The 27,710-nt window shown below is 38.5% G+C and overlaps 1 protein-coding gene across 6 annotated transcripts in view; it reads left to right on the top strand.

The window, feature by feature from the left end:
• The window catches only part of LOC145775695 (myoferlin-like), a 213,718-nt gene that overhangs the window by 120,713 nt on the left and 65,295 nt on the right, over positions 1–27,710 (top strand). For all 6 annotated transcript variants that reach the window (XR_014290170.1, XM_082587040.1, XM_082587039.1 and 3 more), the window contains 7 exons: positions 6,831–7,009; positions 11,235–11,384; positions 11,484–11,660; positions 11,842–11,928; positions 16,096–16,261; positions 25,075–25,193; positions 27,539–27,568. Coding sequence is in view for 5 of the 6 variants with exons in the window: in XM_082587040.1 (XP_082443166.1) it covers positions 6,831–7,009; positions 11,235–11,384; positions 11,484–11,660; positions 11,842–11,928; positions 16,096–16,261; positions 25,075–25,193; positions 27,539–27,568 (908 nt within the window). In the remaining variant the exon portion in view is untranslated. The remainder of the gene's footprint in view (positions 1–6,830; positions 7,010–11,234; positions 11,385–11,483; positions 11,661–11,841; positions 11,929–16,095; positions 16,262–25,074; positions 25,194–27,538; positions 27,569–27,710) is intronic.

Raw genomic sequence — 27,710 nt, 5'->3', positions numbered from 1 at the left:
TGGGGCCTAATCGGAAACATCAGATAAACTCACCTTAAGCCCACAAGCCCACGAATGCCCATGGAAATCCCACGTGGGCCCCACGAACCCTTGCTGACTGGGTCCTGACTGATAGACTAAGTCACAATACATCATAAAGATGTTTTTTCAAACCAAAAACCCAGAAAACCAGTTTTGTTTTACATTGGTTCAGACATCTGCAGACGTTGCACCAATGACAAAAGCAGGCATAAAGAGTCCATACGATGTGGTCATGTCTAGTACACTCTTGACATAATCAGCGTAAAGAAAGCGCATGGATCAAGTATTACTTGATCCTCATCGCTGTCACTCTCGATGTCATCGTCTGTAATTATGTGATTGCTGTATGGGTTGACACATGAACCAGTTTGGCATGGTCCGCATCTCGCATGGCATGGTAGTTGGGTTGACACATGAACCAGTTTGGCATGGTCCGCATCCCGCATGGCATGGTAGCCCATATCTCCGGCAACTACAGTGAGGTGGACAAGATTCGCAATTGCAGTGTATCATTTTCAGTAGGTTTTCCGGGGCAGCTTTCATGTGCATCATGATTGGAACTATCTGGTTATTGTCTACTTTCCATCCCCAGTCTAGAGCATCCATACCATCGTCAGTAGCCTACCCATCCAAACCATAATCTGGTAGTAAACCCTGAGGCAGTGGAATGTGGTAGAGGATGCTGTATGTGGCAAACGTTCCGGCTGAACAAAGGACTTGGATGTTGTAATTTTCTTGACCAATGTATTAAAGCGCTGTGTTTCTAGGTTACTACTGCCGTCGTTGCCAAACATAACGGTCGTAGCTTTGTTTCCAAGATGCTTAATGACGTGGTTTGTCTGATTTGGGAGGATGAAACAATTTTCATATTCTTTGATTATTGGTTGACCTTTCACTAGTTTCCTGAAAGCCGTCTACTTCCCGATACCAAATATCGACGTTGAATCACAACCGATGAATGTATGAATGAAGAGGAGCTGTAAGCATATGTCTGGTCTGATGATTGCCTTCAGTTGATTGACTGATTGATTGAATCTTCAGTTCAGTTTTTTTTTTTTTACCATCATATCAAAAACAATACATGTCAACATAGCAAAGGTCGAGAAATCCTCGGACTGGGAAAGCTTCTTGCAGAGCTTTATCCTGGCAGTTTCGCATACTTGTAGAGTCAGTTTGTTGATGTCGTGTATCTTGGTTGAGTAAGCTTTGTCGGAGCGGAAGTAAAGGTCTTTAATGTCTGGGTCAGTGTCAGCATAGTGTAGTAACACTATTAAAAGGTCCGTGTCTTCAGCCATTAAAGTCGTACTATGTCGATGAGGGCTGTCTATCTGCCGTCTTGACGATGTCAACATCTGCATCACCTAGTGAGTTCTGAAACTCCACGAAACCAAAACTGTGGCAGCAGCTTTCCACCTCCATAATCAGGAAGCTGATCGTGAGCTACACGTCCAGAACAACGGAAAATCTATGTCCTTCTGCCCCGAACCAAGATATCTTGAGGTAACACTGGACAGATTGCTCACATACCGCCACCATTTGGCGTCACTGCGCAAGAAACTCCCGTCCGCGCGCGCTACTCAAGCGCCTAGCAGGCTCTAGCTGGGGGGTGAGAGCTGACACTTTGCGTATAGCAGCCTTAGCCTTTGTCTACTCTTCAGCAGAGTACTGTGCACCTGTTTGGTGCCGCAGTGCTCACTGCCATAACATCGACACTGCAATAAACAACGCCCTGCGCACAGTGACCGGATGCCTGCATCCCACACCATTGGACAATCTCCCCATTCTCGCTGGCATCCAACCCGCTGAGCTTCGTCGCGAAGAAGCCACTCTGTCCCTCGGTCGACGGGCACTGGAGCCTAACCACCTTCTCCACCACAAGATCTCTGCTCTTTCAAACGAGCACCCCCGTCGACTGAAATCAAGACACCGATTCGTGCCAGCCGCACAACTTCTTATCAACGAAGCTGATGTACAGGACATCTCTGCGGCTGCTTGGGCGGACCATAAATGGAGTTCTGAATGGAAGTCAACCGCCATCAGACTCTATTCGTTCATCCCCGACGCTGACACACGCCCCATCGGTCTAACACTACCAAGACAGGCGTGGGTGCGCCTCAACCGTTTCCGTACCGGCGTCGGGCTTTTCCGCTCAACCATGCACCAATGGGGAATGGCCTCTTTCTCCTCCTGTGAATGTGTGGTGCCGAGGAACAGACTGCAGACCACATCATCAATGACTGCTCCATCTTCAAGCCACCTAATGGAGCGGAAGGTCTGCGTGTCATGGATGATGAAACCAACGACTGGCTGCTCTCTAGTGGCCTTCCAGTGTAGTCCTGGAACATCTTGAATCTGGGGTGGTAGAAGGATAGACCCTCGGCCCCAGAGGCTCACACGACGACGACCTGATGAGTTGATCACATTGCAGCTTCTATTCCTCAGTTGAGCAGAAATTGGAGAAATTAATCCTTCCTTGTTGGAAGCTCGAGACAAGAGATAAGCCTGCTTAGTTTACCCAAATATATATAGAAAACGGCTTTTTTAATAACCAATACATTGCTATTGTTCATTTTTAATTGTTTTGGCAGCCATCTTGGATTGTCATGTTGAATTTATAGGCTATCAGATAATTCAACAATGCTGAAAATGGTCTCATTGACTTTACAAGGTATAAAAACCTAGATATAGACACCAAAACTACATGTTTTGGTCATATGATGAGCGAGTTATGGTCAATTTACTGTTATTTTATTTTTTTGACGGCCATCTTGGATTGCCATATTGAATTTATAGGCTATCAGATAATTCAACAATTCTGAGAATGGTCTCATTGACTTCAAAGGGTATAAAAACCTAGATATAGACACTAAAACTACATGTTTTGGTCATATGATGACCGAGTTATAGTCAATTTACTCTTATTTTAATGGTTGGCGGCCATCTTGGAAGCCATTTTGAAAATAACCACTTTCCGGAATTTGGATCCCTTAAGATTTTGAATATGTTAATACTGACACCCAATACTAATCAAATCAGTTAAAAAAAACTTTTGTTGCAATTTTTTGAGGTAAGGGTATAAATATGTCATAAATTGCCCTACCTAGAGTATGATATAACGTTTGAGATGCAGTCTGTGAATGCAACTTCGCGGTTGATGGCGTTATCACAAAAGCCAAACTTTTGTCACAGAAGTGTGTTCGAAAACAAAAAGGCCCAAAAGCTGTTGAGTGATGGATTACGTTTCGATACGTTACAGAAAAGAGGCATTGATTTTAGATTCATTCAAGTCAACACACAACTCTGTTCCAAATAATATAAACGTCTAAATTTTTTGAGAAAAATATATAGGCCTACACCATTTTAAGGTAAGCGTTTGTAAAAATAAACCTTTGAAGAGCAACATTTGAATGAAAAGTTTGAATTTATTAAGTTGGTCCTAATAATGTTTCTGCTGAGATATATCAAAGCTTTGTATTCTCGCAGAGAAAAAATAATTTTTTAATCTTTTTAGCACCTGTAAAATTACCATTTAGGTAAAGATTTATTGCTGATACAATATGCACAATGTTTGTCAAAGCACAATAATTTAGCTGCACGTATTTTTTACACAAAAGCAGAGCAGTTTAAGTATCCGATATCAAGTTCTTTTCAGTATCATTCAATCTCTCCATTCAATGACTTTTTCCACTGCTCCTTGTTATAAGAAACAAAATGCCATAGAAACAATGTAAAATGGCATCTTTTTCAGCACGGCTTATCGTACGCTCTCTGATAATTTCAAAGAAACCTAGATGTAATTAAAAGATTAATCAATGCAATTCAAAACTCGAGCAAAGGCGGAATCATTACAGTTGAATGCTTTACAACAAAGCCAACTCATGAGATATTTGGGTCGCAGTTCCACGCACAGCAGCGCTCAGTAATCCTAGTACCGTAATCTGTATAATTTGAAAACAAAGAACTAGCTAATAGCAAGCTAAAACATCAGAGTATGTCATGAAAATCATTTCATATCTCTAAAACTATAGACAATAGCAACATCATTTAAAGCGGAATAAATACTTGAATAACTTCTACAAAAAGTCAAAAAATTTCAAAGGTGTTGATCGCGTAGTTCTTTAGTGATATTGCTTTGAAAGTTCCAACACCCCCCACCGCACAGGATAAACGGTTAGAACAGTAAAAACAAATTTGACAAAAATTGAATGTTTAGTTCAGAAACATCACAACAAGAATTAAAAACATTATTTTCATTATTTGCAGTATATTATTAGCCTTGAAGGAATATTACGGTTTTTACTCTTTGGCAGTGATTGGCCAGGTCTTACTCGCATACACATAAAACACTCCTCGCACACACATTGTACATGTGGCTTCGACTACCAACAGAAATGCCCTTGTCCATAAGAATAGAGATGAACTCATGAAGATTCTTCCAAGCCACACCAACGTCACTACAGTAATATTCTCAGCCTCCAGATTACCTAATCGTGTCACCAACATGGCAGAACAGACTTTTGCACCAACTTAGCAAGATTCTTAGCAGCAATGACAATCTCATCCCCAGACAACATCTTTCAAGGGTAACTACAACAAATATCAAGAGAGACCGCCTTTCTCACAATGACAAACAAGAACGTACCAAGTACTGCCCTTTGATGAACCCGACGGTTGCCTCAAGATCTGGACACTGGACAGTCCTTTCTATTCACGCGGACGCTAGGTTTGGAGCATTCGTACATTGCTCGAACAACTTTGAGAATCCAAACTAACTTCATAGACAACTATTCGGTTAGCACTAAGTATAGATTTTGTATCTATTGTTGCAGTATCTTCAGTCACCATGGCTACTTCGAAAGCAAATGTTGAAAGATGTTTATTGGGTTTAATTTTAGAGTAGCCTACTGCTTCATTGCCTGCAATGTACCATAAAACGAGTAGCCTATGCAAGCATCACCTAAAGAGCAATTAAAAATATATAAAAACACCACATCATCATCTGCTCCTGGTATAATCTCACCAGTTTCTGCTTCATCTTCAAAACTTGAAAACGTTAGCAGATGAAGAAGCTCAGGGTTAACGAAGCCCATTAACCCTTTATAAGCGTTGCGATTTTATCCGCAGTTGGTTAACTGATATCCTAATTTGTATCTCTTCAGCGGCTATTGGAAAACATTGTGTAAATGGTAGCTTACTGATCAAAAAACTTGTGCCTTTCGATCTTTCGGAACCGAGCGTGCTTTTACGTTTGTACTAAAACTAGAGCAATGAATAACCTAATTATAATTATCTATCCAAAGCAGTGGTTGGGTAGGTTTGGTTTTGAATCTTTATCCTCGTACTGACAAAACCTTTAATAGGTTATTCTTGGTAGTTTCGCGTACTTGTAGAGGCTTTGAACCACTGACGCAGGGCCAGTTACTGAGATTAGAGAGTGTAGTTTTCCGATTGTTCCGATCTCAATCGTGGCTCTTTGAACCTCATGCGGCTCTCCACTATCTTATACTTGCTGCTCATAGAAAACCTAGCGTTTCCACAAATATAATATTTCTGTTTTTACAGATGTCAATTTTACAGTATTTTTTTTAACCCAATAGCTATAGGCTTATTGTCAGGGCAAGTTTAACTGATGGGGGCCCGGGGCACTTTTAGATCGGGGGGCTCACATGCAAAAAAGTTTTATAAGGTCCTAGTATTGAAATTCATAACTATAATACCAGAGGTGCTAAGAAAGATTTACTTTTTAAACCAAGAATGCATACAAAGCTTGGCCAACGTTCAATTAAATTTCTTAGAACAAACACTTGGAACAAATTACCGGAACAGCTAAGAAAAGTTCAAACAATTAGTATGTTTTCTAAAAAAATAAAACTGCACTTAATGTCTGGGTATAAGTACTGTAACTAATATAGTACCATCAAACTGTTTCTACTTATTCTCACCGTATCTCACTAATTACTGTATGTTCGCTTTTGTCTTACCAGTAGCCTATGCTGTGTTGTATGTATATGCCATTTTGTATTTCTGCATCATTTCTGTATTCCTGTTTTCATACTGTACTGTTAAATTTCGTATGTATATTGCTTTTTATGTTGCGTTCAACTCCGACACCATTCCATGTCAAATAAGCTATGACAACACATGGGTGTGGCAGACTTGATGACCAGTTCGGTCCTTCTGCCACTCCCATCATCATCAGCAAACAACCTAACTCACATAGTAATCTTGTTTGTATTGTTTTTGTTTTTTTTCACATGTGCTGATGATGCAAAATAAAAGAACTTCTTCTTTTTCTTGGAAGTCATCCACACGGTTGCTAATGCCTTTAAACTGAGCTCAGTCACCACCTTGTGACTAAAAAGTAACCTTGAAAGAAAGAGAAGGCATTTGCAGAAACTTCAAAGGCTGAAAGAAAATAATAATAATAATAACACAAAATCACATTTTTCCACGTCGTGGGGGCCCTTTAAAACGGGGGCCGGGGCAACTGCACCCTCTGCCTCCCCTCTAAATCCGGGCCTGCTTACTGTGAAGAACTACGAAATATGCACTTGGAGGCTGTCTGACTGTCTGTCTGTGCCTTAATTAACGAGTTTTAAACTATGTTGTCTTCATGTTTAAAACACTAGGCCAGAACAAAATAAGAAGTTATTATTACATCGGTGACACCAAACAAGTGTACAAAGTAACTAATTATTCTAAACTGAGACAAAAATTTATGTTAATTGAAGCATAATTTTACGAATATTTGTATTTCAGATACTCTTGCTATAAAATTGCGTTTTTACTATCACTCCTCTTCATTTTAGATCCTGTAGTTTTTGTTTCCTTCCTCAACCACTGCCGACAATCAGCCATTGTTCATCATACGCTAAACCCCGTGTGGGACCAAACGCTCATGTTGGACATAACTTTCCATGGGGACCTGAATTGGTTGCAAAATTACCACAGTGACGTAGTGCTGGATGTATTCGACAAAGATGACGTGGTAATCTATTAATCAAATGGTTTTCAAACTTTGCATGTCTTGCGGGCACTGACAACAACGAACTGAGGCCCGCCGGGATAGCATTTAAAAATCACCGAATTATTTTTATTTTATTTTGATACACAACATTATTTAATCAATAACGAAACCAGTAACGTTACTAAAGTCCCTTGTTAAATTACACTGCTTAACAAATCAACCAGCAAAAAAAATGCAATCGATCCGACGCAGCATTATAAGAAACATAACCAGTTAACCACCCGCATCAAGTGACGTACGGTAAGCGTATTTGTACGTTGGAGGTCGCTGCAGCATATGCGGTTTGTTAACCAATTAGAAGACATAAACAGACATAACTCAGCAACAACACTACATTTAACATTATAAACACAAAAAACAAAAAGCGAACGTTTTCGGCTAGTCATACAGCCCTTTTTAAGCCTATAAGCAAAATACATATTAAAAGAAATGCTAAAGAATCATATAGTATCACAGCAAAAATATGGTCAAATCTAAACATTTGAGAAACTGTCTCGCTCACACGCGGTGGGATGGCGCAGCGGATAAGGCGCTCGCTTTCCAATCATGCAATCCTAGTTCGACTCCCGGCTTAAGCTGGTTGTTGAAAAACACCGCTCACCTCTACCAAGGGTGTAATAAATTGGGTGGGCGTAGTTGCTGAAGTAAAGGCGGCCGAGAGAAAGGAACTGGCCACCCTACTCTCGTTAGTGTCGAAGGCTTAGTCTATGAGAACCTTATCTTCTCGTTCCCCGATGCTTGGATCAAGTATGGGACTTACCTTTACCTTTACCTCGCTCACACAAAATGACAGCTGAAAATTACACAGCACAACGGGTCAAGTATTTGAGAAGTAAAAATTAATTAATTGTTCAGAAAAGGAATCAGGCAGAATTACGCAAGATTGACAGAAGCACAACACGAAATAGCGGCACAAACAAAGCAAATGCGAGAAGCACAAGACGTGATAATTCAATCAAAAACTGTTAAAAGGGTTTAAAGATTTGATGATCAATGCCTCGTGAATCTTGGTGTCAAACTCGGACAAACACTTACGAACAATTTTGAAAGACTGCAATGAGGGTTTATTGTTTGAGCACGGTCGGCAGTTTCTAATATAGTCTTTAATTGCACTGTTTTTATTAAAATTAGCTAAATTCAAATGCTCTCCCACTCTCGTCACCAAATGTCGTGTGGTCATACCAATGTACTGTATGACGATCTCGCATCGTGCGAGCAAGTGAACTTATAAACGACGTTTGAACATAAGCGGAAAAGAGTTTTAGACTTCAACTGAAAATAATAACCAGCTTTAAATGTTTTATAAACGGGAAAAATCTTAACGTTAAACTTCAAGGCAATAAATCTGGACAAACTTGTGGCAAAACGTTTGGATTCCTTACCAACAAACGGGATTGTTAGAAAGTTTTTGAAATCAGGCTCCTCAACTAGAGACGTAGTGGAGACCTAATTCTAAAACCCCCTAAGAACCTTATTGAAAAACCAAGTCGGATAATGATTAGCACCAAAGTATGAGCGTAATTTATTAATTTCATTATTGAAACGGTCATTGTTCGAGCAAATGTCTCGAGCTCGCGAGATAAGACACTTGATCAAAGCAGATTTGTAATTTGACGGGAAAACAGGGCTGAAATTAAGAAAAAGATTAGTGTTTGTCGGTTTACGCCAGACCCAAGTATCAAACTCATTACCATTTATCTTAATTTCTACATCCAAAAAAGGTATAGTCTCCGTGGCTTTTTCTACAGTAAATTTATTGTTTTGATGTTGCGTATTGAGTATTTGCAGTCCTTCAAAATTGTTCGTAAGTGTTTGTCCGAGTTCGACACCAAGATTCACGAGGCATTGATCATCAAATCTTTAAACCCAGGGCTCAACAGGCAATTATTTGCTGGCGGAGCTTCTTATCTTTTAACAGTTTTTGATTGAATTATCACGTCTTGTGCTTCTCGCATTTGCTTTGTTTGTGCCACTATCTCGTGTTGTGCTTCTGTCAATCTTGCGTAATTCTGCCTGATTCCTTTTCAGAACAATTAATTAATTTTTACTTCTCAAATACTTGACCCGTTGTGCTGTGTAATTTTCAGTTGTCATTTTGTGTGAGCGAGACAGTTTTTCAAATGTTTAGATTTAACCATATTTTTGCTGTGATACTATATGATTCTTTAGCATTTCTTTTAATTGTTTTTATAATGTTAAATGTAGTGTTGTTGCTGAGCTATGTCTGTTTATGGTTTAAAAGAGTTACCTCTCTACCCAACTTGTATAATTAGAAGACAAGATTTAAATCAGCTGATTGCAGTCACGTGACTCATGCACGTGATATGGTGGGCGTTCTTCTCGAAACATTTTCAATAGAAAGTAAATCAAGTGAACGTTTCGCCATCGGCAGCATGGCCCAGCTTTTAAGGGTTAAGGAAGTGGTCATTTTCATGACGATGGTTCCATTCCTGCCCTTAACTTTTTTTTTTTTATTACTAAAGGAATTTCAAACCAAGAATAAACATTCTGACTGAGTGTTAGAAGCGTCACAATGACTGCAGTCGGCTAGTTCACAGGACAAATTGTCCCATGAGTGTCTACCGGTCAAAACAACTCATCTGCTGCAGTGACCTACAGTTTACAAATATTCGTACGGTTACGCTGGCGGTAGATAAGGTATAGCACCGATTTCCTAACTCGTGTTTTTAAAACAGGGTGTTTTAACTTTTATCTGTCTGAAGTATTTTTACAATGAAATTCGACTGATTACAGTCAACACTTACTCCTATAGTATTTTTCATTTTCTGCTTCTGCAACACATATACATTTTACACATTTCATCGAAAGAAATTGCCGAGCAAGAAACTTTTAACGAAAAAAATGTTCTTCAAATACGATTTGCTACTTTTAAGGCAATAAATGCAACATTTGCATGTTGAAATTCAGCAATAATTGCTCACAATAATTTGTAAAATTATATCTGTAATCTGTAGTTGAAAGGCTTCCACTTCTTAGAAAATATTGCTGTCCTTATTTCTAGGAAATGTCGACTTGTGCCATGATTTTATCTTATTTTCAGCAATAACGTCAGTATTTCATGACGTTAAATTTCATTTTGATGTTTTAATAGCTGTGGTTGACGGTAACCTTATTTGTTGATGTCAATCAGAGGTTACAACAAGAACGTTTTGCAAAACTAACTTTTCAGAATAGGATGCGTTAAGAAAAAGTGCTGCCAGGTGTTTCTTCAGCAAAATTTCTTTTGATACCTTTCTCAGATATAGACCGATGCTTGTTTGGTAAATTTATCTAAAATTTACAACTTTAATTTATTAACTCCTCACTACCACAGCACTTGGAATGAAAGCTGTTCAAGACGATTAGCCTATTTAGTCTGAAAAATAAAAATTTAACAAATAAGCTTCAGCTGCCTGAACTCATCCATTCATTTGAGGATAGCAGTAGGCTACTGTACGAAATAAGTTGTTGGTGTAATGTATATACAATTTATAATTTCTTTTCAAGTCATAATTTCCAAAGGGCTAAGTAGTCTCAGTTCATAAACACCGTTATATCAATAATATATGATTGTCATATCTAGTCTTAGCGTACTTTGGATTAACTTTTATAAATTTGCAAATTTTGTGTTAGGTTTGACTGGAAATCATTGATTTGCTTTTGAGCAACGTGATCAAAAATACCATTTTGTCTGGAAATGTGAAAATGATCAGGCGACAGTTTTGCACTACGCAGTCATGCATCCTACTCTCAGAACTAAGATGGCGTAAGCTGTGCTTTCCCGTACGCTCTTGATTTCACTGATGTCAAATACGGTGTAGGCTACTTCTATTAATCAGCTTCTAGAACAGGATCATTAAATCTCTGCTGCAACTAAAAATAAACTTAGACTGCAGCTGTCGAGAGATAAATAAAGTAATCTTAAAGAACGAGGAATTGTTGGAAAGTATTGTTTCTGGCAAACATATGGTAGTCAATGACTTGACACTTCTGCTGACCTTTTAACCGAAAAAAATATTGTTTCTTGTCGTCTTTTTTTTTTGAGGGCAAATTTATGGAAGCCCTGTGTATAAAATAGAAATTTACTTAAGATTAGATTACTTAAGATAGAAATTTACTTTAGAAATTATTTTAAGATGTGTTTCCGGTTGGAATAATGTATAACAGCATGTGGTTTATTTTTAAGGGCAACATGGAGTTCATGGGACGAACCTCTGGAAAGCCGACACTCAAGTTTTATGCCGATGACGATCAAAGAGCTCAGCTCAAATGGCTTGACGTCACAATAGGAAATCAACACGGCGGAAGCATTCTTGCTGCATTTGAAGTTTATTTGGTAATTTTCTAATAATTTACTCTGTTTGCTTATAGTTTTCTACAACAGAGATGACGCAATTTCATTACACAGTTTAACTTTTAATGTATGATCTTTAAGAAACACGAAAAACAAGAGATGCCGCTTCCCCCACCACGGCGCAAAGATTTACTGATGGTTCCTTATGGGATCCGACCCGTCTTACAAAGGACAGCGCTGGAGTTCCTCATCTGGGGAGTACGAAACATGCAGCCATATCAACTTCTTGCCGTCGACAGCCCCAGCGTGCTTATTCAGGTATAAGATGCTTTGTACCTGCTAGTGATAAAGTACCTGCAGTTTCGATCGTGCATTACCGTTCATTCATAGCGTTTTGATTTGAAATGCTTGAAAATAGTTATACAGCATTATACGTTAACAGAACCAATAAGCTATAGGAATCACATCCTGCTGATAAATAAAACCACATATGGATTAGGTCGGTGATGTGGAAATCAAGACAGAGGTCATACGAAGCTTGAAAAAGAATCCTAACGTACCTCAACCTCTTTACTTTGTCACGGCGGTAAGTTTACTTCAACAGTCAAACCTGGTCAAACAGAGTGAGAATCTAGCTGATCCATGGGAAAGCTCTTGGTCACACACTGTGTCAGAATCATGAAAAGTAGATAGCCAGAAAAAACGCTTGCTCTCATTGTGCAAAATACTAACTTAAAATTATTGCGACTTTCTTAGTAAGTTCCACATACACAAATAAGACAGACAGGGGTCGGAGTTTCACTCTGTTTGAACTGTACCCACCTTCCCCTATTTTACCGCTTATTTCCTAAAAAAATGGAATAGGCTTTGCCTTACAGAAAACAGGCTTTTGCTTCCGAAACCAAGCTTTGCTATTGAACTGTATCAGACTTATCCTAACTTTGTCAATGGCTCCACATTACCTAGACGTTAACTATGACACTAGTCATTGCACATTTTGGTGCCAGGGGCTTTTCAACCGTTTTGGTTTCGCTGAGTCAAAAATGACGTTGGTTTGAGTTTTACGAATTATTTCTAGTTTTTGATATATTCCTTATTTTTGTTTTCAAAAATTGCTAAAAATACGCAAATTTTAACATCGTCGTCGTCGTCGTCGTCTGAGCTTCTGGGGCCGAGGGTCTATCCTTTTACCACCCCAGATTCACGATGTTCCCGAACTACACTGGAAGGCTGCTAGAGACTATTAGTGTCTACACTGGAAGGCTGCTATTTTAACATTAGTGTCTATTTTTTCAACAACGCTCATCAGACTGTATCCGTCACTACAAAACTACAAGCATATCCTTAGAATATTCTGTTATTTTGGCTGCGGTTTGGTGAAAGACGACAACTGTTAGAAAGCTGTTGATGCTTAAGTATAAATTTTATGTGACAATCAACCAAAAGCTCCACAAATTAAACATTCTCAGCAGGAAGCAAGAACTTTTGCAATACAAAAACTAATTAAGAGAAACCACAAAAACTATTTTTAACAATGTTCACATACTAAAAAAACTGATTTGTTTTGTTTTGGTCCCACTCTGATGAGTCAGGTAATAAATTCCATCTTGTATGGAACAAAAAATATAAACCTGCAAGATGTAACCTCGGAGTATCGACCTTGAGCTCTAAAAGTTGCCAGAAATAAAAGAATGAATTAGGAAAGCATGTTCCACCAATTCTTGGTAGTTTTCAGGCTTTCGGATTTCTAGCAAGCGGATGTGGATAAAACAACAATTGCTAAGTAGCAGAGTCCATAGCCTATCCGTCATAAACTGTACAAAAATATGCATTTTTTGTAAACTTGCATGCTTTGGTTTGGTTTTTGAATCTTTATTCTCGGACTGACAAAGCCTTGATTGGTTATTCCTGGTAGTTTCGCATACTTGTAGAGGCTTTTGGCGCAGGGCCGGTTACCGAGATTGGCAGCGTGAAGTTTGTTGATTGTTGAAATGCTATTGCCAAGAACTATTTCAATCACTAGGTGGCGCTGAATGGAGAGCTGTTATGAAATGCGTTGCTCAAGCGCACATTCCGAACCAGCGCCGCGTGATCTTGAGTCGAGCGCTTAACCACTGAGTTAACAAGCGATTTCATGAACCATCAAAAATGCTAATTTGAAGTAGTAAACAAATAAAGTTTTGCGATGTTTTGTAATGTTAGCTTTGCCAAGTCCCATTAAATCTCCGTAGTCGGTCGCTTGGTCGACAGACATTTGGTCGACAGGACATTTGGTCGACAAGACATTTGGTCGACAGGACATTTGGGTTAGGGTTAGGTTAGGGTTAGAGTTAGGGTTATGTTAGGGTTAAGGTTAGTTAACTAACCCTAAAATGAATCGTTCTGTCGACCTAACGTCCTGTCGACCAAATGTCTTGTCGACCAAATGTCTTGTCGACCAAATGTCTGTCGACCAAATGACCTGGTACCTAAATCTCTGTGGCCTCACTTCATTCTCTCTGATATTAGTCGGCCTACTCGTTCCTGTCCGACAAGAAAAAAAAATACACAATGGCCTACAACCCTAGCCTACATGAAAAGCCTCTTTTAGTATTTCCAGTTTTGCCAATTAGTTCTGATTCAAAATATTTTCTTGAACTTATTTAAGGAAAGTTGCTAATAAGATCACAGCTTTTCCTGTTTGAATTGGTGGAATATTGTTAAACTTTTCTAACAACTTTCGCCCAGGGATTTCTAGAAGTACGGGATGCGAAACTACCTTCTCAGAGTAAGGTGCGTCAAATGAAAGGGTTACCAGATGTTTTTTCATCAAAAATACTATTGGCTTTGTCTGACGTAAAGCATTGCTTGTTGGATAAATCTATCCCAAGAAATGCAGAGGATTTCCTGGACTGCCAGAAAAAAACAACCAAAGTGATTTTAATCAAGTTAATCAAACAAAATATTTACTGAAAAATATTTAAAAAAATTCAATTTCTTGGACACGTGCTGCAAAAAGGAAAATTAGAACATCTCTCTCTCACTCCATCTCTCTCTCCCTCTCAGCTAAGGTAAGGTCTTTTAGCGACAAAGCTCATGTTTAATTTTGTACATGATGATGTTGTCACATTATTATCCGATTTATCTTCACTGCGGCAAGAAAGAACACAATCGGAACCGTTTTAGAAGTTTTTTGTATAACCAGACCTGGAATCGGTCTCAGATCTAACAGCAGGGCCCACAAGAGGGGGGGACAACCGGTGCATTGCACCGGGGCCCGGTGAGTTCAAATTGGCTGGACAAAATGTCTAAATTCACGCGATAAAAAGATTGATTTCAACGATTTTGCATAAAATATTGTTTTTATATTAGTCCCGTATATCGAATGGGTCCCCCTTATGGGTAACCTAGGCTATGCCCTTTTTTAAAATTAAAAAATTTTCAATTTTTTGAGTTTAGGGGGGGGCCGACAAAATGTTTAAATTTGCGTGCTCAGGTCGATTTTGCATAAAACATTGTTTTTTATATAAATATTAGTTTTGTATTTTGAATGGGCCCCCTTATGGGTAGGCCTATGCCCTTTTTTAGAACAACAATATTTTTATTTTTTTGCGTTCAGGAGGCCAATAAAATGTTTAAATTTGTGTGTTAAGGTCAATTTTGCATAAAAATTTTTTAATATTTTGAAGTTGGTATTTCTTAATGTCATGAACAATAGCAATGCATTCATCCTAAGTTTGCTGCCCTAGTCTCTGCAGATTTCAAGGTCAGAAATGGTATTGTATGTTAATGTAAAGCTATAAGCACACATATGCAATGCTATGTCAGCCATGTCGGATAGTATTGCAATTTTTATCTTCGAAATGGCTGATTTTACCCACTTGTTGCCATGGTTACAATCAGGTGTTGCCAGAGCTAGGAAAGGTTAAAGTTAGGAAAAGTTAGGGTTTTGATGTTTGCCCAGGACTAAAACAAATATCCAAAATACAAGTTTTTGTTTTCAACAGCTATAAACTTTTCCTCAAATTAGGGAAGAATTCCATATCTGACAACGCTATTGAGGCTATATTTACACTATGTAGTGTTTTAGCATTTGACAGCATTTTATCTTTGTGTATAACTAGTGTGTATCTGTAAATGTAAAGTTATATTTACAATAGTGCATTGTTTGTGAAGTAATAGAGTGTTAATACTTCAACCTAATTTATCCTTTGTAAAAACGCGCACCGCAAATTTTGCTTGTGATTGGTGAGATATCACGCGACATGTCGCGCTGGGGGGCCCGGCAGCAACATCTGCACCGGGGCCGGGCAGGGCTCTTGGAGGCCCTGCTAACAGCACTAGAGCCAAAAGCAAAGCCTATCGGCCACTGAGCTTGTTTTAATTGATCAACTCCTCACTGCAACAGTGTTTGAAAATGGAAACCGTATGCTTCTCTGGCAATAATCTTAGTTGCTAGCAAATACATACATATTCAGTAGTAAAGGCTATGTTTTGACATTTCCCATGCTTTCTTATTCATTCCATCGTCGATTTCTGAATGAAAGGCGTTTTCTAAGTTTTAAGTGACGAAAATATAATGAGTTATTCATTAATAGCCGTTTTGAGAGATGTTTATTTTCCAAAACACTGTCCTTGAGTGACCTCATACTCAAAACTCATACTAACTCAAACTAACTCAATAACTCATACTAACTCAAACTAACTCAAAACTCATACTTCTAGGATGTTGATTAACAATGGAGTCGCTAAACTAACACGTTGTCTTCATTAGAACCTTCCTGTCGACCAACTGTACTTTCCACCGATTGCAATTCGTGTAAAAGATCATCGGAAATTTGGACGAAGACCAACGGTTGGGCAGCACATCATCTCTGACGTCACAAAGTATCGCATTGAGCCACTTCAGATAAAAACAGATGATTTGGACGATGGTTATGGTGAGTGGAGAAACCAAATAAATCAGCCTACTTGAAACCTTGTTGAGCCATTGTTATTTGCTTAGCCCTGTTCCCTGTAAGCTCTGCCGTGATTTTGATAAACCTAATATCCGCCATTTTGCCAAAAACGACTTTTTTGCATTTTTCTACGTTTAAAGACTTCATGCATCTCTTGACAAAAAATGGTGCCCCAATGTAGTATGGATTTCGAGATAATTGGTGTGTAAAACCTAACATATTCTAATCTGTGCAAAAATAATTTTCTGAAATCTAACATACTCGTCTACTCCAATCACGTAACAGGATGTCGTCACGTGACAGACAAAATTTTAGCAGCATTGCAGCAGGCTACTTCACCACATCTTACATCTCTTGAATTGTGTGAAGCGGATTTAAAAGCGTTTGATAAAGTAGATTGGGCTAAAATGTTAAGCACTAATTAAGCTTAATTATGTAGGCTAGCCTAAAATTGTTCGTCCGAACACATTAGATTTTCTTTTTATTAAATGCCGTATCATTGACGTCTCGCCGATCAGTTTGATTTTTCGAAGCCTACTGGTGTACTGATGGCTTAGTTGACTTTACGGTACGCTAAATAACTTAGTTTGCATACGATTAATAAGATTTTAAAGTAGAGGCCCGGGAGTACGTTACCCAGTGTGTTTGGTCATTTCTAATCAACCGTACCAGATGTTGTGTAGCCAATGTAGTACGATAGCCTTAAATGAAGGCATGGTAATCAAGTAGGCTACCAGAAACTGATTTTAAATCGACGATAGCTTTTAACTTAGCAGGCTTCTGTGATATCAGCAAAGTTATCTACAGATTACAGTGACGAAATGATACACGGTACTGGGAGAAATCCAGAGGCTTAGTTTAGGTTTGATTTAGGCTTACAAAGCAAACATAGTGTGGTAAAAGCCAACATCTAGCTTATTTTAGGCTGTACCATACAAAAGCATAACATTAAATAAGCCAATAAGGCGGTTAAAGCCAACATTTAGCTTATATTAGGTTTTACCATACAAAAGTATAACATTAAATAAGCCAATAAGGCGGTTAAAGCCAACATTGAGAATATATATTAGGTTTTATCATACAAACCTAATACATTTTTTATAACTAGTTAGCCTATCTGGCAAAACCAAATATACGCCATGTTTTACTGTAATAAACAAACAAAAACCTGGCTCAAATTTTATTCTTAAAAATTTTGTTTGGTTATCCGTTCCAGCCTTACAAAAGTCAACTCCGAGTGTTTTACCTTGGTAATTTACAGCTATAAACACAAAAAGTCGTTTATCTAGAAAACTTGAAAATGGCGGATATTAAGGTCAGCCAAATCACGGCAGAGCTGTTTTAGCTAGTTGATGTGCAGACAGATTGGTTCAACCTCAGCAGTCTCAGATCGTCTTGCAAAGGTCGACCAAGTCACTGTATTTACGTTTTGGGCGCAAGTATTTTATGGCCGAATGTCATTCCTGGCGACCACCAAGCATGTTATTGGAAATGGTAGACACTCTTTCGGCTAAACTCTGCTTGGAACGCCTGCGCGTCATGGGGAGGCGGTTGACTTGCACATCACCTGCTGAAGGGGTAAACAAAAAAAAATGGCACGAAAATAATAACACAGAAAAAATGGCACAAATACAAAAGAGGAAAAAACGACACAATTGCATTTTCTTTCTGAATTTAAAGTTCAAGGAGACACCTCATTGTTTTGTGACTTTAACCCTATCTTAGTACGAGTTGTTTTCGTGGATATCTTAGCCCCGTGCTAATTAATCGCTAATAACGGGAGCTATGAAAATCACAGAGCAAAAATATTTTACAAGCCATGTGTATTGTGCGCATAGAAATTAATTTTTTACCCAACAAATTTATTGAAATAAAGTGTTTCAGATGAAAAAACGTCAGAAAGTCGGTTTTTATTCTAATTTCCCTAAACTACCTTCAAAATTGACCGTTCGAATAGAGTAATGCTAAACTACGCAAAAAATACTTTTGCTCATAAATATAAGGCATTTTTGACGTTTTTATATTTCAAAGCAATTGTACTAACATTTATAAACTACCATATAATTTGTTTGATTAAATATCAAGCAGCGAAAATGTCTAATCACCTGAGACGAAATGCTTATTGTGAAGGGCAGGAAGGTAGAAAAATGACCAGTGTAGGTTTAGAAAATTTGCAAAGAATAAAACCTAAAAGTCAAGAAATGTCACATTTCTAGCATATTTCCTTCTGTGAAATATTTCCCTGCTAGAGTGGGGCATCCTCATAAAACCCGTCTCGCTACAGATAGGATTAATAAAATAAAGAAAATTGGATTTCGATTTTAGCAGCATAATCGTTACTTGCTTCACAATGTTCCACCCATGTATCAATTGTAAACCCCAACAACATTTGGCTGGGAAATAGTTATACTATTTTTCTCTTTCTGACTGTAGCGTTTTGCTGTATTCAGGGATTCTTTTCCTACAAACGTTGAAAGAACATTCACAACTTTGTTGTCTTTCCACCGAACTGCTGCAGTATTGGATGACGTTTGAACAGCAACGTCTGATGCACCTCTTTCTAGCTTGTTGACTTCTTAAACAGTTTTTAACGAAGGGTTTTCAATTCGACAGGTTCTTGCAGTTCCTGCTCCAGCAATTGAATTTTCTTTAAGGTGACGTAGTAGTCCTGGAGATGTGAAAAAATTATCCATTACAATATGATAATTTGACCCAGACTGAGGAGGCAAAGACTGTGATAAGTGGGCAACCACTGCAGTACCAAGACCTAAGCCAATGTCTGCCTATTCATTTAGCTGCGAATCTTTTCCTGAATAGGGTCGAAATTGGATGCATTAGCCCAAAGGATTGGCAAGGACCCATAGCTTGTATCCAATTTTAATTGGTTTTCCATGAATATACTGCTTGACTCCATGTGTATGTGTATGCACAACAATGATTTTATGTAATAAAAACCTGCAAGCAATACACTGGTAATAAGAATGATATATCCAGTCACTTGTAGGACGAACCAGCAGTTTACAGAACTGCCAGTAGAGGTACCGGTAGGCCTACTGTTCCATTGGTTATAATAATATTAGCTTGCCAGGCCTATAAACTGGCAAGAACAAATAGCATAGTGGTATTGGAAACCTACGCATAGAAAAACCAGGGCATGTCTGTCATGATTAGGCCTAACTGACAGCTAATCAGTTTGTTTTGGCACAGGTGCTACTACCAGTATCACATTCAATACCAGCATGACTAGATCATACCTAGCCTGCTAGTTACTTACTGAAGTCATTATACAGGGTGACCCAAAAAGATGCGTACCCATGTTTTATTCGATTTTTTCACATTTGGAACACATCTTGGGAAAGCCATAAATTGACTAAAAATTGACAGCTGAAACTCTGGTCAATGGTCTTCCATAAACTGAATAATGTGTGGTTGTAATTTGAAATAAAAAGCTTTTCAATCAAAGTCACAATTGAAATTTTCATGGGTACGCATCTTTTTGGGTCACCCTGTACTTTGCTACTTCATGCTCATAATTAACTCAAATTTGATACTGAATAGGTGTAGGGTCATTTAAAAACACAACTGAACTAATTTAAAACCGACAGTTTGAAGAACTCCAGGCTTGCTTCAACAGCACAAAACTGCTATTTACGTTGAAAAAAGCATTCATGTCTTCCTAGCGCCAGTTTAAACTGACGGAAGCAGATCGGATGTCAGGAGTCAGTCAAACAACCTTTTACTGCAACTGCACCTTATTTTGACTGCTGAAGAACCAATTTACCGCGGAAACAATTTTGGAAATTTTTGATTGTAAAATGCGCCCACTAGTGGAAAATACATTTCAAAAAAAAAAGGATTTTTTAGTTATTTTTATTAATAAAATTATATTATGCAATGTCAAAAACATTTCAAAGCGTTTTTGGTGTAGATAGTTCTCTCTTGGGCCGCTGGAAACGGTATTTTGACCTATATGATGTTTTATGTATGAGTAACGTTATTTTTTCTGACTTTCTGAGTTTAAACTGACGCTAGGAAGATATAGGCTAACGACTTGCTTTAGCCTAATGCTGCGAGTTCGTTGTGATAGATGCGGTTGGTAAACTTTAGGAACACAGTTCCCTAGTCATGTGCTTGGACAACTATGTTTTATATAATTGTTGACATGTTCATCTACAATGGCCAATTGTTCACATAATTTACACTAGGAATCCCCAAAGCGCATACTGTGACCAGAATCAGACAAGAATTGTGCCATTGTCTTGCGCCTCGCAATGTACTCTTCACAGAGGTACTTTAAGCGTTGTTATTGTTGTTCAACGTAGATCCTCTTCCGCTTTTTCTTAGGAGTTGGAGTACAGCATCTTGCGCCAGCATGACAGTGACTGTAGCTTTTTCTTGCCTAAGTGCCTTAATACACTTTCAGGTTGAAGGATGGTGGCCAACGAGATTGAAAAAAACGGCAGTTTCATCCCTCACACTGGTTGGTGGTGCTGGGGCAGTCGTTGACAGTTGCTTGATGTACATTCCAGATCTCAGGAGCACAACGAGAAAGTATACGACGCAAGTAGACACTAGTTAGATATCTAGATCTAGATAACACCGACGACAGCCAGGGCGGTAGTTACCACTGACATATGTTGCATCACAGTAACATTATAGCAATGGCAAGGCTTCAAATGGACACTGGTCACAAAGATAGGCCAGGTGTCCTGGGTGTTGGTCTGGAGAAAAGCATAAACGGTTGACACAGATGTCTGAGCCAGAAGAACCCGGATGACATCGAGACGGAGAAACCGGTTTGTGCCGTTGCAAAGTACCATCAATCATCCAGGTTTCAACTGCAGCCATATGTTCGAATTCTGCATTTGTACCAAACATGATTAGGCGAACGTTGGTGTCAGGACCGTTGTCAAAGGAGAAAAGATGGTCGTCTCCCGATGATCGCACTTAATCACCTTCGGTACGTAGCTAACGAAAGAAAGCTGATTCTGCTGAAAGAAGATAGGAACGCCGATTATGGAGGGTCCTCTTGGTTGAATCTTAGTTACGAAGCTTTTCCTAGGCGGAGTTATCAATAGTCTGCATTTGGTCAGTACACTGTAGATAGTTGAGAACTTATTTTGGGTTTTTGTCGCCTTTCTCGTCGTCGTGTTAACGGCCTTAGTAGCACAGATGGAGGCATCATCAGAACAGTGATTGTATAGGTTGGCCGTCTCTCATCCCCAAGTCTGTAATCGTGGTTCCCCTACACCTTTTTTGTCTGGCGAACATGCATTATTCTCACTTCATTGATGCAGAGTTATGTCTGTTTATGGTTTAAAAAAGTTAACTCTCTACCCAAATTGAGTTATCACAACATCCCGTAATTTTGTTTCATTCCGAATCCAATCAGCAGTTTTGTTTATCTCACCGTGTTAAACCCATCATAATCTGTTGATGTACTCTTTGCATTGATCTCAGTAAGTTAACTTTGTTATAAGGTTAGAAGTATCTGCGCAGTGCCGGTCTTAGGGTATTTCGGACCCTGTTCCGAATATGCTTTGCAGGCCCTAATGACAATGATCCAATTCAGTAGCGTAGCTAAGTATTTTGAAAGTGGAGGAGGGGTTTGACGGCCGGCGAGGGTCTGGGGGGGCCTCCACCAGAAGATTTGGAAAAATTACTTTGAATTTGGTGCATTCTGAGAGCATGTTCAACAAAAATTTGCGTACGAATATTACTGTAAAATGGTGCTGTCCGGTGGCATAGCAAAATGATAAGATAATGTTTTCTTTGGCATTTTTCGGAAATAAAGCTGAGTCTGTATGTTTTCTTGTTGCTAATAACAAAAATTACTGACTTTTCTGAGTAAACTGCGAGCCCCCTAATTTGCGGGCCCTGTGCGATCGCACGGTTTGCACACCTCAAAGACCGGCACTGATCTGCGCTACATGTAGCAGTTGGAAGAATGCAATAGCGGTAGACTTGTTTTTTGAGACAAATAGGCAATTTTAAACATTGAATTTTCTCTACCGAAGACTTGCAAACCAAATGGTATTTTCGTCCAAGGTTGAGTGGTATATTGTATTCATTTTCTTTTTTCGATTAGTTGAATGATAAGAAGCTATGCAGGTGGTCTATGGTTGAAAACTGTAGCGGACGTCGTATAGTCCAGACTATCCACTTATACCTAGCTGTGAGTATTTAGCCTACAGCAACATTCCGAGCGCGGTAGTGCGGTGAGAATGACCAGAGAACAATATCTAGACTTCTTGATTATATGCATGTATTTATTGTAGAAACAAATCTTCAAACCATCACACAAACTTAAAGGGTTGCAACCGCAACATGTCTCGATCTCAAAAAGAACTCAAATCAGTTCATGTCTCACAAAGTAAAACCATCACCGCAACTGAACTGGAATCATGGCTTGACTACGAATAGAACATGGCGGGCTGATTCAACGATGTCACCACTCAACAACTGAAAAAGAATAGTACTGAATAACTGAGCAAATCATACTACTGAGATTTCAACGCTAGACGCTTAGTTTAAGGTCGAGTTTCCAAAGTTGATAGAAATGCCCTGAGCGACGCTTGCAATCACGATATGCAAAAGCACTGCGGATGCAACATAATGTAGGCTTCAACCAGGGATATCTAGAACAACGGGATTGCTGACTCTGTTTTGAAGTAGACAATAGGAGGGTTACTGCATCATTACTGCACAAACTAAAATGTGGATTTCTCAACATACAATCCATTTCTTGTTTTTAAAATGATGCTTGAAGATGAAATAATTTAAAAAAAGCAAAAAAAAGTTTGAAAATGTGGCCGTTTTTCCCCAAACCGCCACCAAGTGGTGAAAAATACACAAATTTAAAACACAAATATTTTATTAATACCACTTACTGGATTTGAATCAAATTTTAACAGAGTGTTTATAAGTATCAAGACTGAAGCTCTATGGAAGGAAATGAAGATATTTTGAGAAAATAAAAAGTTATTCGAATTGTTGCATTTTTTCAAAAAATTTTGATCCTCAGACATGAAACAAACGGGTACCGACAACATCATGGACAAAATTTCCAAAATTCTTTGACCAGAGGCTTTGCATGTTTACTCTATCTGATAGTGTTAAAAATTTGAAAGCGATTGGCAAATAAATGAAAGAGATATTTGGGATTAAAATTTGGTACTTAAAATTTGGTACATAACATTTTCAACACCTTAAAGCCTCCTTTATCATAAGTAGACCCTTTTTTGCCTCTGCTTGGGTTTGTAATTTTTTCTTAAGTGCTTTAAATGTTTTTCTCCTGGCCTTGGATGTGTCAAAGCTTCTTTTTCTTGATTTGTCTGTTGTTGGATGGATTTCTGGTGTTACAGGAAAGGTTACACTTGTGTTACAGTAACAGTTCATCAAGTCTACCACCATTGTTAGACTTACAACCAACCTTATCCAACTTTCTTTGCTTAGAAATACCACGAAATTGAATTTTCTTACTTTTTTTCATTTTTTTTCATTTCCTATTTTTGATGACTAAAACTTGCCCAAAAGTGATGCAATAATCAATTAAATATGAAAACTAAAGCTGTGTTCAATACTCAGTAGTCTTGGATGACTAACAGCAAAAGTTTGCTTTAAAATGATGATCTTAAGTTATAGACAAGGCCAGCCATTAGTTGTTGCTATGGGCGTTGTTAGGGAAGATGCCTAGGGGTGCCCACTTTCAAGACCTTATTTTAGCTTCACAGCAGGGATATCTAGAAAAGGCGACTTCTCAACAGCGTAATTGACACGCGCTTTCACCTTTTTCATTTTCGGGCGTTAACAGCGCTGACCCTTCTAGTGTCCATCGCTTTATCGAAATTTGCAAAGTCAGCAATCCCGTTGTTCTAGATATCCCTGGCTTCAACGCTAAGAAGACGTAAAACTACGTGTCGTAAATGTTAAACTGCCGGTAGAAAAAATGCGCTCAACTTATAGGTGGCATTCCAAAGTACTTGAAGAATTGCACAAATACTTGTACAAAGGGTACAAAATAATGTAATACGTAATACAAAATAATCAAGGGTAATGTTGTCTTCGACGGGTGCTTGTCTCGCTTTATCTGATTAAATGCGTGTTTAATTTCTGGAATATTTACTTTTTGAATGATTATGAAACTTTCATTTTTGTAATTATCAGTGCTGTTTGCCCTTTGTTGACTGCTAGAATAGAGGTTTTGATATAAACTCTCTTGCTCTTTTCAGTATCATATCTCTGCATTTCGTGATGCCATCTGAATGACATCTTGTTCTTTATTTCTTTATGTAGAACATTAACTTTTCAATACAACCTTAACAGTTTTAAAAAGCTCACGCAATCACCTTTAGACATCCATAATATTTTAATGGCCAGTTTTAGTAATTATCTCAGTTAGCCTAGTAATCACTGCTAGTTTTGTATACATTAGACACTGCAATTTTGTTGTGTTGTCCTAGACTGCTTGTAAGCCACTTAGCAGACTATAGTAGCAATACCAATGAGCTATTGTTAAATTTTTACCACTTTGGCACTTGCGTTGTGTAACTGCTTTTGCAAATCAACCAGCAACGTCAGTGGTGGGAATTTGTTTTCCACAAGATACGCATTGATGCAATGTTATAAAAAACAACTGAACTGTTATATTATAAAAAATTATACAATTATGACTCTTGAGAGTGATGGTTGCTTCCAGGGCGTCAGTGTCGGTAAACAAAACTCCTCAACCATTATTACTATAACAGTTTACCGGCTCTTAAAATTTCATAACACTACTTTTTGTCTGCGCATAGAGGATCAAGATGTTTCGTCTTCACCGTCATTATGTGGAAGAGATGAAATAGAAATCGAGGTAGATGCACCTACTGAGAAACCTAAAACATCACGTGGATTTTTTGGAAAGTTGAAAACAGTGAGTTGCTTTCAGAAATTTTTTCCTTAATTGTTTTGATAATAATATAGCCATACATGGCCATCTAAAGATACGGCCTGATTTGTCACATTTTGCAGAAATTTCCAGGTTTTTCTAACTTTGGGCGAACGTTTAAATAAATTTTTCTAAAAATTAGATTTTTACGCTTTCTTTATTCTTTTTCCCAGATGACACAATAGGTTTTAACATCCTCACATGTTGAAAAACAAAGAAAATTTGATTTTGTAAATTTTAGTCAGACTGTTAATTTTCAATAACAGTCTGATTTTGCGTTTTTCAACTTACTTTTTCTCATTTGCTACTGCTTCCCCAAGGCAACAAAAAAGTTTTTTGTCATTAGTAAACCGCAAAAAGTAAAAACATCTCAAAAAATGTCAGTCAAGCACTAGCAGTAGCTGTAATCAAATTCTGCAAAATGTGACAAATCAGGCCGCATCTCCAGGTGGCCATGAGCCATACCTTGGAAACTGTATTGTACAGGAAAATGACATACACTGTCATGAAATAATTCATTCTATTACGTCCATACGTCCATCTGAGATCTTCCTGTATTTTGGAATGCTTTATATGTTTGAAAGTATGTTAGAAATCTCTGCAACGCTTTTACGCTAGTTCCTATCAAAGTTATTGCTGAAAACTTTGTTATCATTGTACCGCTTGTGTGCGCACAGATGGTTGTATTATGCTTGATTATCATTTCTGTAGGATGGCAATTGACTAATAGACCGTATGGTCGTTTCGTTGTCTGTCAGTATTGGAACTTGTGCCACTTTTGCAGTGTATAGGCTATACAACTTTCATATTTCGACCATATACTGTTTCTGCTTCTGGCAAATAAACTATTGCTTGATTGAGTGCGCACAAGAGGTTGCACCATGCTTAACTGCCCACAAGAAGTTGTACCATGCTTAAGTGCGCACAGGAGATTGCACCATTCTTAAGTCCGCACAAGAGATTGCGCCATGCTTAAGTGCGCATAGGAGGTTGCACCATGCTTAAGTGTGCACAAGAGATTGCACCATGCTTAAGTGCGCACAGGAGGTTGCACCATGCTTAAGTGTGCACAAGAGATTGCACCATGCTTAAGTCTGCACAGGAAGTTGTACCATGCTTAAGTGCGCACAGGAGGTTGCGACATTTTAAAGTCCGCACAAGAGATTTTGCAATGCTTAAGTGCGCATAGGAGGTTGCACCATGCTTAAGTGTGCGCAAGAGATTGCACCATGCTTAAGTGCGCATAGGAGGTCGCACCATGCTTAAGTGCGCATAAGAGGTTGCACCATACTAAAGTGTGCACAAGAGATTGCACCATGCTTAAGTCCGCACAAGAGATTGCACCATGCTTAAGTCCGCGCAGGAGGTTGCACCATGCTTAAGTCCGCACAAGAGATTGCACCATGCTTAAGTGTGCACAAGAGATTGCACCATACTTAAGTGCGCACAGGAAGTTGCACCATGCTAAAGTGTGCACAAGAGATTGCACCATGCTTAAGTGCGCACAGGAGGTTGCACCATGCTTAAGTGTGCACAAGAAATTGCACCATGCTTAAGTGCGCACAGGAGGTTGCACCATGCTTAAGTCCGCACAAGAAATTGCACCATGCTTAAGTGCGCACAAGAGGTTTCACCATGCTTGAGTGCGCACAGGATGTTACACCATGCTTAAGTGCGCACAGGAGATTGTACCATGCTTGAATACCGAGCGACGGCGATACGGTTGCATGACACTCATCATGCACGCCGAACCAGGTAGCTTAGTTATGAGAGTACTTTCTTTCGTTTGCCCTATGCGCTGGATCCGACTACTACAGTTTTCCTTTCTATAGGTTTCCTCTTTTTTCCTTACCTCATCTTCATCATCCGAATTCAGTTTTGTCTTCACTAGTAGTGGTGGCCGGTGTTTTTCCTTGCAGCGATTGCCTTTACTCTTATTCTCCATCTCGTTTTTTCCATCGCATGGTTTTTCTTCAGTCCGACTTTGTTTCCTCATTTTTTACATGTTTCATACACAATGGTTTGAAGAAATAATCGGAAGAGTCGAAAATTGCCGTGTAGATCAGTATAAATCAGTTATTTATTTTCAATGTAGATGTAAAATTAGTTATTTTTCGTTACTTGAAAAGAGCTAACATGTGTATGGCTGAAAACGTTCGTAGTTTATAGTTTATATTCACTTTAATGTAATATGTTAAATGCTGTGTGGTTGCTTGGTTTTGCCAGAGATCTTGTGGTGGAGAAGATGGTTAGATTTTAAACTAGATCTTAAAGCGTTTTCATATGTTAAGACGTTTTTAATCAATATCGTTTTTTGTCTTTTTTACAAGGCTTTAAAGAGGAGCTCAAATGATGAAGAGGTCAGATAAGTTCTGGACTTTATTTGATTTCTATTAATTGTTTTAATAATTTATTACTTTTTAATGTCTAAATGTTTGCCTTTTTTGCTTAGGCTTTCAAACTTAGAACCAAATTGGTTGGAACGCCTGGTTAATCTAATCA

Source organism: Aplidium turbinatum, chromosome 8, assembly GCF_918807975.1.
Source record: "Aplidium turbinatum chromosome 8, kaAplTurb1.1, whole genome shotgun sequence".
Taxonomy (NCBI): Eukaryota; Metazoa; Chordata; class Ascidiacea; order Aplousobranchia; family Polyclinidae; genus Aplidium; species Aplidium turbinatum.
This window is presented reverse-complemented; position numbering and strand designations above follow the sequence as displayed.